The 13,736-nt window shown below is 36.5% G+C and overlaps 1 protein-coding gene across 4 annotated transcripts in view; it reads left to right on the top strand.

Moving 5' to 3' along the window:
- Positions 1 to 13,736, top strand: part of dnm3a (dynamin 3a) — a 69,449-nt gene that overhangs the window by 41,934 nt on the left and 13,779 nt on the right. For all 4 annotated transcript variants that reach the window (XM_049481545.1, XM_049481548.1, XM_049481541.1 and 1 more), the window contains one exon: positions 11,756 to 11,867. In XM_049481545.1, coding sequence (XP_049337502.1) covers positions 11,756 to 11,867 — 112 coding nt within the window. The remainder of the gene's footprint in view (positions 1 to 11,755; positions 11,868 to 13,736) is intronic.

Here is a 13,736-nt window from a genome sequence, read left to right as displayed (position 1 = left end):
AAATATCGAGTCGTATTAACCACCCATATCATATTGTATGCAATAATAAACTTTTTTTTATTTCATTTTGTTGCAGTAGTGTATTCTTGAAATATTTTTTTTTAATTCAGTATTTTGTCATATCGCCAAAAGTATCGCTATCGTGATGAAACCATGAAATATCGTGATATTATTTGGGACCATATCGCCTACCCCTAATAATCATACCGTAAATATTCCACACTTTTTTTCTGTTAAATTTTTTTGCTACATTACAATATTTTTATGTTGCATTATTTAAGCATTTTATTTGATAAGAAAATCAGAATCTTGGTAAGCTATTGTTGTTGTACAAAATATACAACAATTATTATTTTTTGTTTTTGCTAAATGTTTAGAATTGTTATACTATGTGAAACTTTTTTCTTTTAGTATATTTCTGAATATATCCTTAATATATATATATATATATATATATATATATATATATATATATATATATATATATATATATATATATATATATTTTTTTTTTTTTTTTTTATATTTAAGGGCCCTCACCCCTTATCCCTTATCCTTCACCACTAACACACACACACACACGTGCGTGCACACAGAGGCTGTGAATTCCGTAGCGAGGATTTGCATTTGGGTGGTTGTCAGAATGTGTGAGGCCGTAGACTGGGAGCTGGAGACACAGCTAGTTACAGACAAACCACACACTGACTCACATCTCAGCTCTCACGTGCTGACCAGTGTGTGTGTGTGTGTGTGTTAGTGTGTGTGTGTGTTAGTGTGTGTGTGTGTTAGTGTGTGTGTGTGTGTGTGCGTGTGTGTGCCCGCCTAGCCACTAATAGGAGGTCATGACATTCTTTCAGAGCTGCACTTTGATTTATAATTAGATGGTTATAAATTAAATACAAATTCATAAGAAAACACCTAAAGCCACACACACATACACACTTCCCCACACGCCACCCCATTGGAAACTCAGTTCTCTCTGTAGCCTGTGATGATCAGTCCTGTGGCATGGCCAGGCTTTCTGTGCTCTTGACTTTTCTCCCCTGGTGGAATTTGTTCTCCTGGCTGTCTTGTGCTTGGGAGTTTCCCGAACATTCATTACCAGCAGACACTAACTGGGAAGAACAGTGAAGTCAGAACTGGTAGCCACAGCATACACACGCACACACACACACACACACACACAGACTTTACCCACAGCTTTTATACAAAACTTGGACGTGGGATCGTACATATCTCTCGTATGTATTTTTGTTATGTACAGAACTGTGCACCTTAGCACATTTTATAAAAGCATTTATCTTAGCAATAAACGTTTTTGACTATACAACCCACATTAGAAAAGATATACAAAAAACAAATACACAGAATTTTTAATTCTGAAGAAAGTAGTTGATACACCTTCAGCCAGCACCCCAGTGGGTGTGTTCAATTCTGTCAGCAGCTCCACCTGATTTAACATCTTGATTTACCCCACAATGTGTTGAACGATGATTATAAATACTAAATAATAAATTATACTCTCATGAGGAGAGCTTTGAAGATGTGTTTAATAGAGGTGTGCCAAAAAATCGATTCACATAAGAATCTTGATTCTCATTTACTACGATTCAGAATCGATTTAAAATGTCCCAAAATCGATTCTGAGGGGCGGGTTTTAGACTGATTTTGGGCTGGGTATTTTTGTTGGACCTGGCAACCCTGGGGATAGCGCTTGTCCTTTCAAACGGAGATCTTCCAGACACACACAGAGCGTAGGTGTTTGAGAATCACCGGTAAGATGGCAGAACAAGCACTATATTACATTAGATTAACGTGTAGTTTTAATGTTTTATGGCAGAATGCTTCATAACAAGCATAAAAAAGATCGCTAGTAGTTAGTTTCAGTAACTGTTAGCTAGCTAACTAGCTAACTTTCCAGTTCCACCTTAAATAACGCTACAGGTGGCAGCGGGCTGCAGCATTTAAGGCGGAACGGAAAAATACAATAAGCTAATCAGAGCTAATTTCAGCTCCTCATCACAGAGGAATTAAGGAATGGACCATATGAATTAATTTCTCCACCTCCTGCCCCCTTTCTGAAGAAATACAACGACCTTAAATTAACTAGTTAATCAGCAGCTGCTCCTGAACTTTAGCGCTCCACTGCTATCATCACATCAGCCCAGCAGCGTCACCTACACACCACCGCTAGTAGCCTGGTAATAAAGCAGTGTTATTTATTATTTATTTATTGTTCATTAACGTCATTGTGATATCCCAGTGATTCCTCTGTCACTGAGGACCCACATTCCTGCACATTTTATTGTTTTTGTAACACATTACCTGCTCCAGGACCAGTGTATATTATGGAGGGTTTTTTTTCAATAAGATTCATAAGCCAGAAGCAGAAATTTTTATAATTCAAATCGTTTTGAATCAAAAATCGATTTTGAATCGAATCGTGGCCCCCAAAATCGGAATCGAATCGAATCGTGAGATAGTAAACGATTCCCACCCCTAGTGTTTAATGAACTCAGTGATGTACACCACTACGTTTTGTATTAATGTACTTTATATTTATTATAAAAGTAATGTTTTACTGAGCAAGTAAACGTTTACTGCCCAGATAAAAATGAGCTTTTAATTCTCATTGTCACAGGTGCCTAAAATGTTGTTGTGTAGTACTGAATGCAACTACCTCTATGAAAATGCACAATATGTAATGTGTGATCTTGGCTTTTACCATAAAGCTAATAGTAACATTTACCACAGTAACCAAAAAGAAAGAAGTGTAATTTTATATCAAACATCAACACAGTTTTATTCTCATTTATAGCAGAGTTGTACACAATTCAGAATTTAATTAAAGAATGGCCCCTAAATTCCAATTCAGTTCTTGAATTTAAATTGAGATTGCAAACAAGAAGCAGAATTGCAATTCATATTCAAATAGCAGGAAATAGAATTAGAATATGTAATATTGATATCTGTATTTAACAATGAAGATTAATTGCAGATTAATGTATGGACCACAACATCAAAAACATACTCTATAAAACAGATCATTAAAATTAATTAGTAATAACTTTCAAATTGTGCAAAAGTTAGGACAGCAATTAATTTCCCAGAATATTTTGCTTTATCCAAGTCATTAAAATGGTTTAAACATTTAGGCCATTTAAGGAACTGTTGACCATTAGATGCAACATCATTACTGTGTAAAGCACTTAATAATAATTACATTTACCAAAACATTGTTTCATTTGATTACTTTGACATGAAGAAATTGCTAATTATTCGGCATTAAGTATGCTTAATGTTAGTGTCTGTGCTTCCATTTGGAAGAAAAGTGTACATGCATGTTAAATTATCACATTCTCACTTATATGAATAGCTGTAGAATTAATACATTTATAGTAGAAGTTTCTCTGAATTGCAACCAATTTAATTCTACTTTCTGTAATGTCAATTCAAATTCAATTCAATATCCTATAGGGATGATTTAATTTAAATTTCTAATTCATTCATTGAATTGAATTAAATCTTGAATGTTGCACAACCCCTATTCATATTCAGAAGAACAAATGTTTGGCCAAATCAGATCTATACTGTATCATACCAGTTCAAGGGCAAGCTGTAGCGCATGTCCAAATGTTTGTGGAAACTCCTTCAAATGAGTGCATGGGTTGCCCACGTTGCTTACACAGCTTGACTTCCTAGAGCAGAGGAAAACCTTGCCTAAGAGCAGATCTGAGCTAGAGGGGTGTAAAGCTCACCAGCATTGAGCTTTGGTGCAGTGGCACTCTGTTCTCTGCAATGATCCAATGTTCCATTCAACACTTTATTAAGTATGAGGATAAGTTGAGAATAAGAACATGGGGGTGAACATGCTGACCTTACTAAAGCTCTTGTTGCTGTTTGCAACACTCCCAATTTCAATTCCTCCCAATTAATACTTCTGTTCATATGGTGTATATCCTGTATCAGCTTTTTTTCTCACTCCTTCTCTCTGTCTCTCTCACATACTTTTACACACACACACACACACACACATACATACAAGAATCTCTACAAGATTCTTTCCTATGAAACGCAGATCCTTTACAGAGGGAGGGAGTGGCTGGGACTGATTAGCTACTTAATTAGAGAGATGTTGGAATGCTGTGGTAAGCAAACAGACTCTAATAAACACACATTGTTTCACAGAATGTTGTGCAACGGACTTGTAAACACACCACATATGTTGTGGTTCAGTTAGTCAGCTGCTATCATGCACATCAGTGATCTTTTCCTCTCTGTTTGTCTCTCTTTGCCTCTCACACACAGCTAATCAGTGCACCACACTTACCCCTCAACCATTAGGAACATCATACCTAAACTACCTGTCAATAAACTGAAGACAAATTGTTTTCATACATTGAACATTTGTTGGCTGAGCAAAGTTTCTGTTTTTAGGAAAATAGTATGTTAAATGTACATGGGTCATTCCACCGAATGAGTGCTATTTCTGTCCCCAGGAAATTATACGTATAATTGTATGTGCACACAAAAGAACACTAAAATACATTGCATATGTTGCAAATATATTGCGATATGTTATTTAAAAAAAAACATTATAAAAACTACTTAGAACACTGAAAAAATTGCATTTGTTATCTGTCCTCACTCTCTAACTATAAACATACAAAAACATATAATTATTAAAATCCTTCAGAGATGTATATTTTTTGCATTGTTGAGTCCAACCCCATCTATGCTTTTAAAATAATTTTTCATAATAAATCCTTAATATTTAAGTTAAAACACATTTTAGTTGTGTCCCTTGGTTTCACTCATTCCTGTTACTGTAACACATTACCCCATCTAAAAAAACCTAAAACATCGTACAAGTCACATATACAACAGGAGGTCAATCTCAGCATTCATTGCTGTTACCTACATTAATTTAATTTGATGTTATTCATTTATTTTTAGCTTTTTTTTTTTGCTAATTCTATGCTAAAAAACTAATTCCTGTTACTTTAATCCATGTTACTTAAAACATAAATAGTAACAGGAACGAGTGCCATTAATAGGAGTGAGTTCCAGGAACAGGAATGAGTGCCTTTAACAGGAGTAAATTTTTTTTGTCATAAATATTAATTATTTGAACATGCTACATGAACTATTTCTTTAAAATAAAAAACCCTTTTGAGAGAAAATCAAAGGAATAAGTGGACTTGAGTTTTGTAACAATCTTCGGATTAGAAACCTTGTAGAATATTAAGTAAAGCTGCCTGAGATTGAGCAGTACATGTTTTAAATTGTTAAATATATGTGTTGAAATATATGAGTTGAAAAAAGATAATAAAAAAAGTTACAACAAGCAAATGGCACCCATTCGGTGGAATGGCCCACAAATGTTTGACAGTATAGGCTAGTGCCAAGCTTTTTGTGTTTTGCAAATTGGAATGTAATATGAGATGTTGTAAGAAAATAACTATAAGAGTTATCACATTATGAATGTTATGATATTGAAATATCCAACAGCATCATCACACACGTCAAATTTTTGGTATCATATTGTACACTTTTAATTTAAAAAGATATGTTTTTTTTGTGAAGCTTGATTGCTATCCTCCTGATAATTCTATGAAACAGAGAAGAAACAGTAGGAAAAGAAATGAGAAAAATTAGTAAGGTGTCTCCAAACTATTGTTGGGCAATGCAGCTCCCTGTTTTCACTCTAATTCTCTCTCTTGCTCTCTTGCTCCCACTCACTCGGTCTCCCACACACACACACACACAAGGACACACATGTTATAATGTTTCCTGCTGAGTGTCTCAGTGCCAGTGGTGATGTCAGAGGGGCAAAAGCCTCAGTGCCAAGGTGCTGACATTACTCTGGCATGGGGGATAGCTGAGGGGATCCGGATGCACTAAACTACAGCCCTATTGGACATTTGAACACACACACACATACACACACACTGCTAGATAAACTAATCAATGTTTTAAAAAAAAATGTTGATGCTCCTCCTCTAGCTTTATAACACCAGTGTGAGAAGGGAGAAAGTGTGTGTGCGTATGTGTGTGCGTATGTGTGTGAGTGATCATTTGGCTTTCATAAGTAATGGCATGTTGCCCTGTAGAGCTTTGGTCATGTTCAGGAAAGCACATGTTCAATCCGTCACTTCAGAAAAAGCAGTGCACTCCGGAAACGCTGCAAAACATTTTCCTAGGCTTAATCAAGGGCTGTTCTTTTTTTGTTTATGCACATAGCAACACATATTTATGGTCTATTTTAAGGTTTACGTTTTGATATCTCTGTCCTGTAGTGTGTGCAGGCAGTTCATGTAAAACTGCGTAGCTGTAACTGTTGTGGCCTAAGGGCCAGGGACTATGAGAGAGTGATGGGTGGCATACATTGTAATTTCTGTGGTTGTACCAAAGTTGTGTAGACTTTAAGGTTTTAAAAGACTGTGATTGAAGTAATAGACAATTAGGCTTTGAACCACTGAGTCATAACAAAGCCTGCTAAAACAATGTTTTGTAGGTGAACTTTATGAGTTTGAGGTATGTGGAAATGTGGTTTTGTGGTGTGTGGTTTTGTTGGAGTGCTTTTTTTCTTTGCAAAATGTGTGCACACATGTTTGGTCTCCAGTTTGTGTGTGTGCGCGTGTGTAAATGCAGATGTGTGGTGGCAGCTTATAAGCATATTTGCAGTAAGACTTGCATTCCTGTGTTGCTGCGACTGTAGGACGAGATGCAGGGTGAGGTGTGTGTTCTTGCTGTTAGTCCAGGTCTTGTTTACTTTACAGTGTTTATATGAAGTGCAGTGAGAAGCAGGACTGTGTTATAGTGCAGCCCTACAGCCTCATGCCTTACAGGCACAACAAAATTAAACAACAGGCTATAGAAACAGGGGGAGAAAGAGAGGAGAGGACAGAAAGAGAAAGAGAGGAACAACACAGTCATTAGGGGGAATGTGGAACAGATGGAGGGAGCTGGACTCCAGATTCCTCCCTCTCTCCAAGCTGAGAGAGAAGGAGTTGGATGAGGGGTGAACGAGAAAAAGAGAAAGTGGGGGAAAAGGTAGAGGTGGACAGTCTGTTGGCAGGCGATTAATTATTCACTGAATAATGGGAAAATATCACCATTATTAACATCCTGATAGCAGAATTACAGCTGATAATTACAACGTTTTGCATCTGTGGGGAAAAGCAATGAATCCAGGGCCTTTCTGTAACAAACGTAGACTGAAAAAACATATGATCACAGTTAGGGTGGGATAACGAGTGTTTGAGATTTACAGTTACCGGTATTTTGGTTATGTATGAATTGGAACAACCGTTCTTCATACCTCCTCACTTTTAGAAGGCTGAAAAGCAATTGAGCAAACTTGGCTTTTTTAATTCTTGGTTGCAAATCATTTGCAGTCACTTTATGCTTGATGATCACTAGATGGCTTGCTTTTTAATTGTTTTACTTTTAGTAAGTGAATTTATCTCAGGTGATTGGTCAGTTTAGCCCTAAATATTTAACTTATTTTGCTAAAAAAAATAATTTGAGCAGATAATAAATTCCTGTCATTGGATAGCAGTATGTCAATTGATAATCAAGTATTAACTGAGAGAACGGATTAGGAACACTCACACCTGCATAAGTTGTTATCTTGTGAATGAGATTGAATGCTGACCAGTGTCCTCATTGCAAGGCACGGCCAGATAGAGAGTGCCAGATAGATTGGACATTAATGTGTAAAGTTGTCCAGGCATTCCTCCACACATTCATTCCACAGTGTCACATGTGTACCAGAAATACATCATTCCCATTTTCTCCCCAATTTACACAGCCAATGACCAAACCCCCTCATTAGGACTCCACCTATCACTAGTGATGCCCCAACACCAGGAGGGTGAAGACTAGCACATGCTTCCTCCGACACATGTGAAGTCAGCCACTGCCTCTTTTCAAAGTGCTGCTGATGCAGCACAGCGACTTGGTTCTGATACATCAGCTCACAGATGCCACGTGCTGATCAACATCACCCTTTTCGAGTGATGTGGGGAGAGAACCCCATCTACCTACCCAGAGAGAGCAAAGCCAAATGTTCTCTCTCGGGGCTCCAGTATCCGATGGCAAGCTACATGAACAGGATTCAAACCGGCAATCTCCTGATCTTAGTGACAGCGCTTAGCCCTCTGGACCACTCAGAAAATTGGCAGCCATACTTATATATAGTTCTAATGAATCATGAGCAGTTTCTTACCTTTTTACTTGAGCCTTTGAAAAAGAAGCTGACTGTATATAATTAAGGTTTAATCCTAACACCCTTTATCTGCTTTGGATGTTAATACTCTCAAATAAAAAAAAATAAAGCATCCATTTTGAGCCTTTATTCATTGTTTTTTTCTCCCTAATTTTGAAGGCCAGTTACACAATTGCCATTCATATGAACTCTTATGAATTCATATATAGAGCCTAACATTCCCATTTTAGAAAACTACTGAATACCAATAGATGGAGCCTTGAGTGAGTCATAAAAGGAAAGTGGGTGAATGGAGCTAAACGATTAAAAACTCAAATTAAAAATAGGGCCTATATACTTGACCAGGATATTCCTTTAATTTTGAAAAATAGATTAATGTATTCTACTAATAAAGTAAAATAAAATACCTACAGTGGCGTGAAATGTATTTGCCCCCCAACAGATTTTTTTTGTTTTTGCATTTTTGTAATACTTACATTTTTTAGATTATCAAACAAACTTTAATATCAGACAAATATAACCTGAAAAATATAAATATAAAAAGCACCTTTTAAATATTTCATTTATTAAGGGAAAAAAAAACTATCCAAACCATTCTATCCCTTGTGAAAAAAGTGTTTTCCCCCTTATAAATTAACTGTGATTAATCACACCTTTTGGAAAGCTCAAGTTCAATTTCACTACTAACCACAACCAGGCCTGATTACTGCCAGACCTGTTGAATCAAGAAATCACTTAAATAGAACCTGTCTGACAACATAAAGCAGCTTAAAAGATCTCAAAAAGTTTAAGATACATTATGCCATGATCTGAAATTCAACAACAGATGAGAAAACAACATCATTGGTCATCTGTCAGTCTGGAAAAGATTATAAAGTCATTTCTAAGGCTTTGGGACTCAAGCGGACCACAGTGAGAGCCATTATTCACAAATGCAGAAAACATGGAACACTGCTGAACTTTCCCAGGAGTGAAATTATTACAGATTACTACAATTATTCCAAAAGGGCATGGAGAACTCATCCAGAAGGTCTGACAATAACCCAGAACAACATTTAAAGAACTGCAGGCATCACTTGTCTCAGTTAAGGTCAGTGTTAATGATTTAATAATAGGAAAGAGACTGGGTGAAAATGGTATCCAAGGGAGAGTTCCCAGGCAAAAATCACTACTAAACCAAAAAAACACAACCCGGTTTGCCCGGTGGTCCGACAGTCCTTTTTTTTCTTTCTAAGAGACCGGCCCACAATATAGTTCGCTGCTCTAGCCTCCACATCCTCTGTAGGTGAAGACAGAAGCAGCAGAAAGGGAGAGCAGGCTTGTGACGGAGAAACCGAGGGACAGACTGAGCAGGAATGAGTAGCACGTAGGCAGCTATTAACGTTAGTAAAGTTAGGATAACAAAGTAACTTTAAGGTGATTGAGGTAACGTTAGCTCTATTACATGAGAATGATGAGCAATGGCTAATAAAATAGCAAACGGTCAAGAATGAGAAGTGTTGGATGAGCAGCAAGTGTGTATTTTAGGCTACATCATAGTATTTTAGATATTTAGGTTAAAGCTGTGTTGAAAGGCTGCATAGTTTGAGTTTGTAGCCTCTATGCTGTGGTTCAACATGTTTTAAAAAGCACTAAAACAAGTGATATAATAGATTTTAAAATTGATAAATGATCAGTTAACAGTAAAAAGTTAAAAGTAAGTATAAAAAATATAAAAGTAATATTAGGAAAAGGCATGCCCACACTGAATAAGAGTGTGGGCATAACAGTGTCAAATGCTTTTAAGATATGTTTGCGTTGCATGAATTCATAAAGCAGCCCTCTTTGTAGCCTGATACAAATACATGTTATAGCTGTTTAAAGGAGGAAGCACCAGAATTACAATTGAGCTGTTATATCAGAGAAATTCTGAAAATACAAATTAGACATGAATTCAATAAAAACGATAAAGAATCAATTAAATTATGCAGATCAGACAAAGTTAACAATAGACAAAACAAAAGACTATACTTTTTATATTTAACATGTTCATACAATATGTTTCTATGTAACCCCACATACATAAATTACAAATCGATTGTGCTCCGCTAATTATGAGGGGCCGGTCTAAACCAAAAATGCCAGGGCCGATTTTTTTGTCCCAGTCCAGCCCTGGTTACAGCCAGAGTATTTAGTTTAAAAAGTTCATAACTGGAGTTAGCAGTGATTTTGGGCTGGTGATGGATAAGTACCAAGGGGTTCTATTGAAAAAATAGCAGCATATGCATTAGGGGGGGGGGGATAATGTGAGCTAGTTCATTTTTGAGTTTAAATAAGTATGAACTAAATTGGAACTAGTTTATCTTTTATCAGCTACCATCTATTTCTCAACTACCACTGATGCAGCATCATTAGGTAGCAAGCACGCTCAGGGAAAAGCGCAGTAACCCAGCTCTGATACACCAGCCAGCAGACGCCTGTGCGAACCAGCATCACACTGTACCTACCCACCTAGAGAGAGCAATGCTGATTACGATCTCTCTGACTCTACTTCCTTGTGATCTGTGATTTGAGCGGAGATCCTTGGGTTATAGTAACAGCACAAATCATGTAAGCCTTCCTCATATTACTCAACTCTAGTGAGTTGTATTAGACTGTATTAGACATTACAGGTGAAATCCAAACATTTTGGACCTCACTAAATACAGCTCTGTAAAGGGACCACTTAAAATTATGAGTTTCTTTGATTTTACCAAATTGAAAACCTCTGGATTATAATCAAGAGGAAGATGGATGATTACAAGCCATCAAACCAAACTGAACTTCTTGATTTTTTTGCGCCAAGAGTGGCATAAAGTTATCCAAAAGCAGTGTGAAAGACTGGTGGAGGAGAACATGCCAAGATGCATGAAAACTGTGATTAAAAACTACTCTTAAAACTCTTAAAACATTATGAATATGAACTTGTTTTTTTGCATTCTTTGTTTTCATTTAAGGTCTGAAAGCTCTGCATCTTTTTTCTTATTTCTGCAAATAAATTACAAAATTTTTATTTTGAATTTCAGAGAAATGTTGTCTGTGGTTTATAGAATAAAACAACAATGTTCATTTTACTCAAACATATACCTATAAATAGCAAAATCAGAGAAACTGATTCAGAAACTGAAGTGGTCTCTTGATTTTTTTTCCAGAGCGGTATAAATAAATGTTATGTAAGATATTTATGTTATGGCATAATATTAATAAATATGGAATTGAATGGCTTCAGTAATGGTGTCATGTTCATGATGTAGTCTATAAATCTTTAAAGGTGTGAAATAGTTGACTAAAAGAGTAGTGGAGTAGTGTAGTGGAGAAGGATCGAGACAGAGCTCCTTTTAGATGTACAGAAGTGAGGGGAGTGTACTGGACAGCATGCTGAGCTGGACTTTTAGTGTCTAATGGATGTGTGACTGTGTGATCATATTCCAGTTCCTTTTGTTTGTGTGTAAGTGTACATGTTGCCATGGCCACAGTTTGACTGCATGGTTGTTGTTGCTATAGGAACGTGTATAAGGACTACAGGCATCTGGAGCTGGCCTGTGACACGCAGGAGGAGGTGGACAGCTGGAAGGCCTCTTTGCTGCGGGCCGGAGTCTACCCTGAGAAAACTACAGTAAGAATCCATCTCCCCACCCTGCACGAGGGATGTCCTCATCAGGTTTTCCCCCTGATCCCTGTCTGTTCATTTTCATAGATAATTCAGCTTCACAGTAAAGCACCACTTCACGTTAATTGGGCCTGTCTATGTATCTAGGGTTTCTCTCTTTTTTTTTCTTTCTTAAGTTCTTTGAAGTACTTTCATAAATACTTTCATAAAAAGTATAGCTCTAAATAAAGCACATTTTAGTTTTTTTGATGTAAAAAAGGATAGAAAAGGTTGATACAGCTGTTTTTAGGTATATGTTTGAGTAAAATGAACATTGTTGTTTTATTCTACAGACAACATTTCTCCTAAATTCCAAATAAAATTTTTGTCATTTAGAGCATTTATTTGCAGAAAATGAGAAATGGCTGAAATAACAAAAAAAGATGCAGAGCTTTCAGACCTTAAATGATGCAAAAAAACAAGTTCATATTCATAAAGTTTTAAGAATTCAGAAATCAATATTTGGTGGAGTAACCCTGGTTTTTAATCACAATTTTCATGCATCTTGGCATCATGTTCTCCTCCACGAGTCTTACACACTGCTTTTGGATAACTTTGTGTCACTCCTGGTGCAAAAATGTAAGCAGTTTAGCTTGTTTGATGGCTTGTGATCATTCATCTTCCTCTTGATTATATTCTAGAGGTTTCCAATTTCCAATGGTGGTCTCTTATTTTTTCCCAGAGCTGTATATTGTTATTTATTGGAAGGGCTCAATAATAATATGCAGGCATGCCAATAACCAATTAGTGCTATAGTAAACTCACTTGCATTGTGTGACACTACAATTTGTATTAATTCAGTTACATTTTATAGCGCTTTTTACAACAAATGTTTTCACAAAGCAGCTTTACACAGATACAGGTCCAAGACTCTTATGGGTGAGCACCACAGTGATAGTGATTCCTCCTTGGGAGGAACAAAGACTCAGTTAGAGGAACCCATCCTCCTCTTGTCAACCCGGACAGCACAAACAAATAACAGAAAAAAACAACTGTACAGAGAGATAACAAAGGGGCTGTAACTAATAATGAATTATGGTATTGCATTATGAATGAGAGGAGTTGTTGGGAACATGCTCAGTGTTAATATTAAAATCCAGGCAGTTTAAACATATGTACAGCTATAGAGTGTGGCAGGAACAGATCAGTTCAGAGTTTCAGAGCAGGAATGCATTAGAGCAGGGGTCACCAACATGGTGCCCGCGGGCACCAGGTAGCCCGCAAGGACCTTATGAGTAGCCCGCAGGCCTGGTCTAAAAATAGCATTTTTGTTGCTATTCTTTTTTTTTTAAATCACAGTTGCATTGATGTAATTTTAGATTATATTACATTAATATTAGCTTAGAGATAGCCTATAGTTTATATATTATTATACAATATAATGTAATATAATATGTAATATTATATTAAAATATAATATAAAATGTAAACACTTGCAGAGATTTATAATAATAGTGTTGCCTATTGATATCTGTGTCTTCACATAGATGAATGTCATTAATTATTAATAATAACATATAATTAAAGGTAAATTGAGAAAATTTGTAATTTCACGAGTGTGTATCAAACTGGTAGCCCTTCGCATTAATTGGTACCCAAGAAGTAGCTCTCAGGTTCAAAAAGGTTGGTGACCCCTGCATTAGAGCGATCAGCAGGGCAGTGGAGAGCCAGGCTGGGTAATATCAGGAACAGGGTATCTCGATACATGCGAAAGAGATAGTTAGAGAGAAAACAGAGTGAACAGAAAGAAAGGAAAGAAGCGGGGATAAGAATGGTTGTGTTAAAAATCTGTTAGAGGGAGTAGAGGAACAGGGATGATTCCGGAGAGAGTATATT

Source organism: Astyanax mexicanus, chromosome 1 (genome assembly GCF_023375975.1).
Source record: "Astyanax mexicanus isolate ESR-SI-001 chromosome 1, AstMex3_surface, whole genome shotgun sequence".
Taxonomy (NCBI): Eukaryota; Metazoa; Chordata; class Actinopteri; order Characiformes; family Acestrorhamphidae; genus Astyanax; species Astyanax mexicanus.
This window is presented reverse-complemented; position numbering and strand designations above follow the sequence as displayed.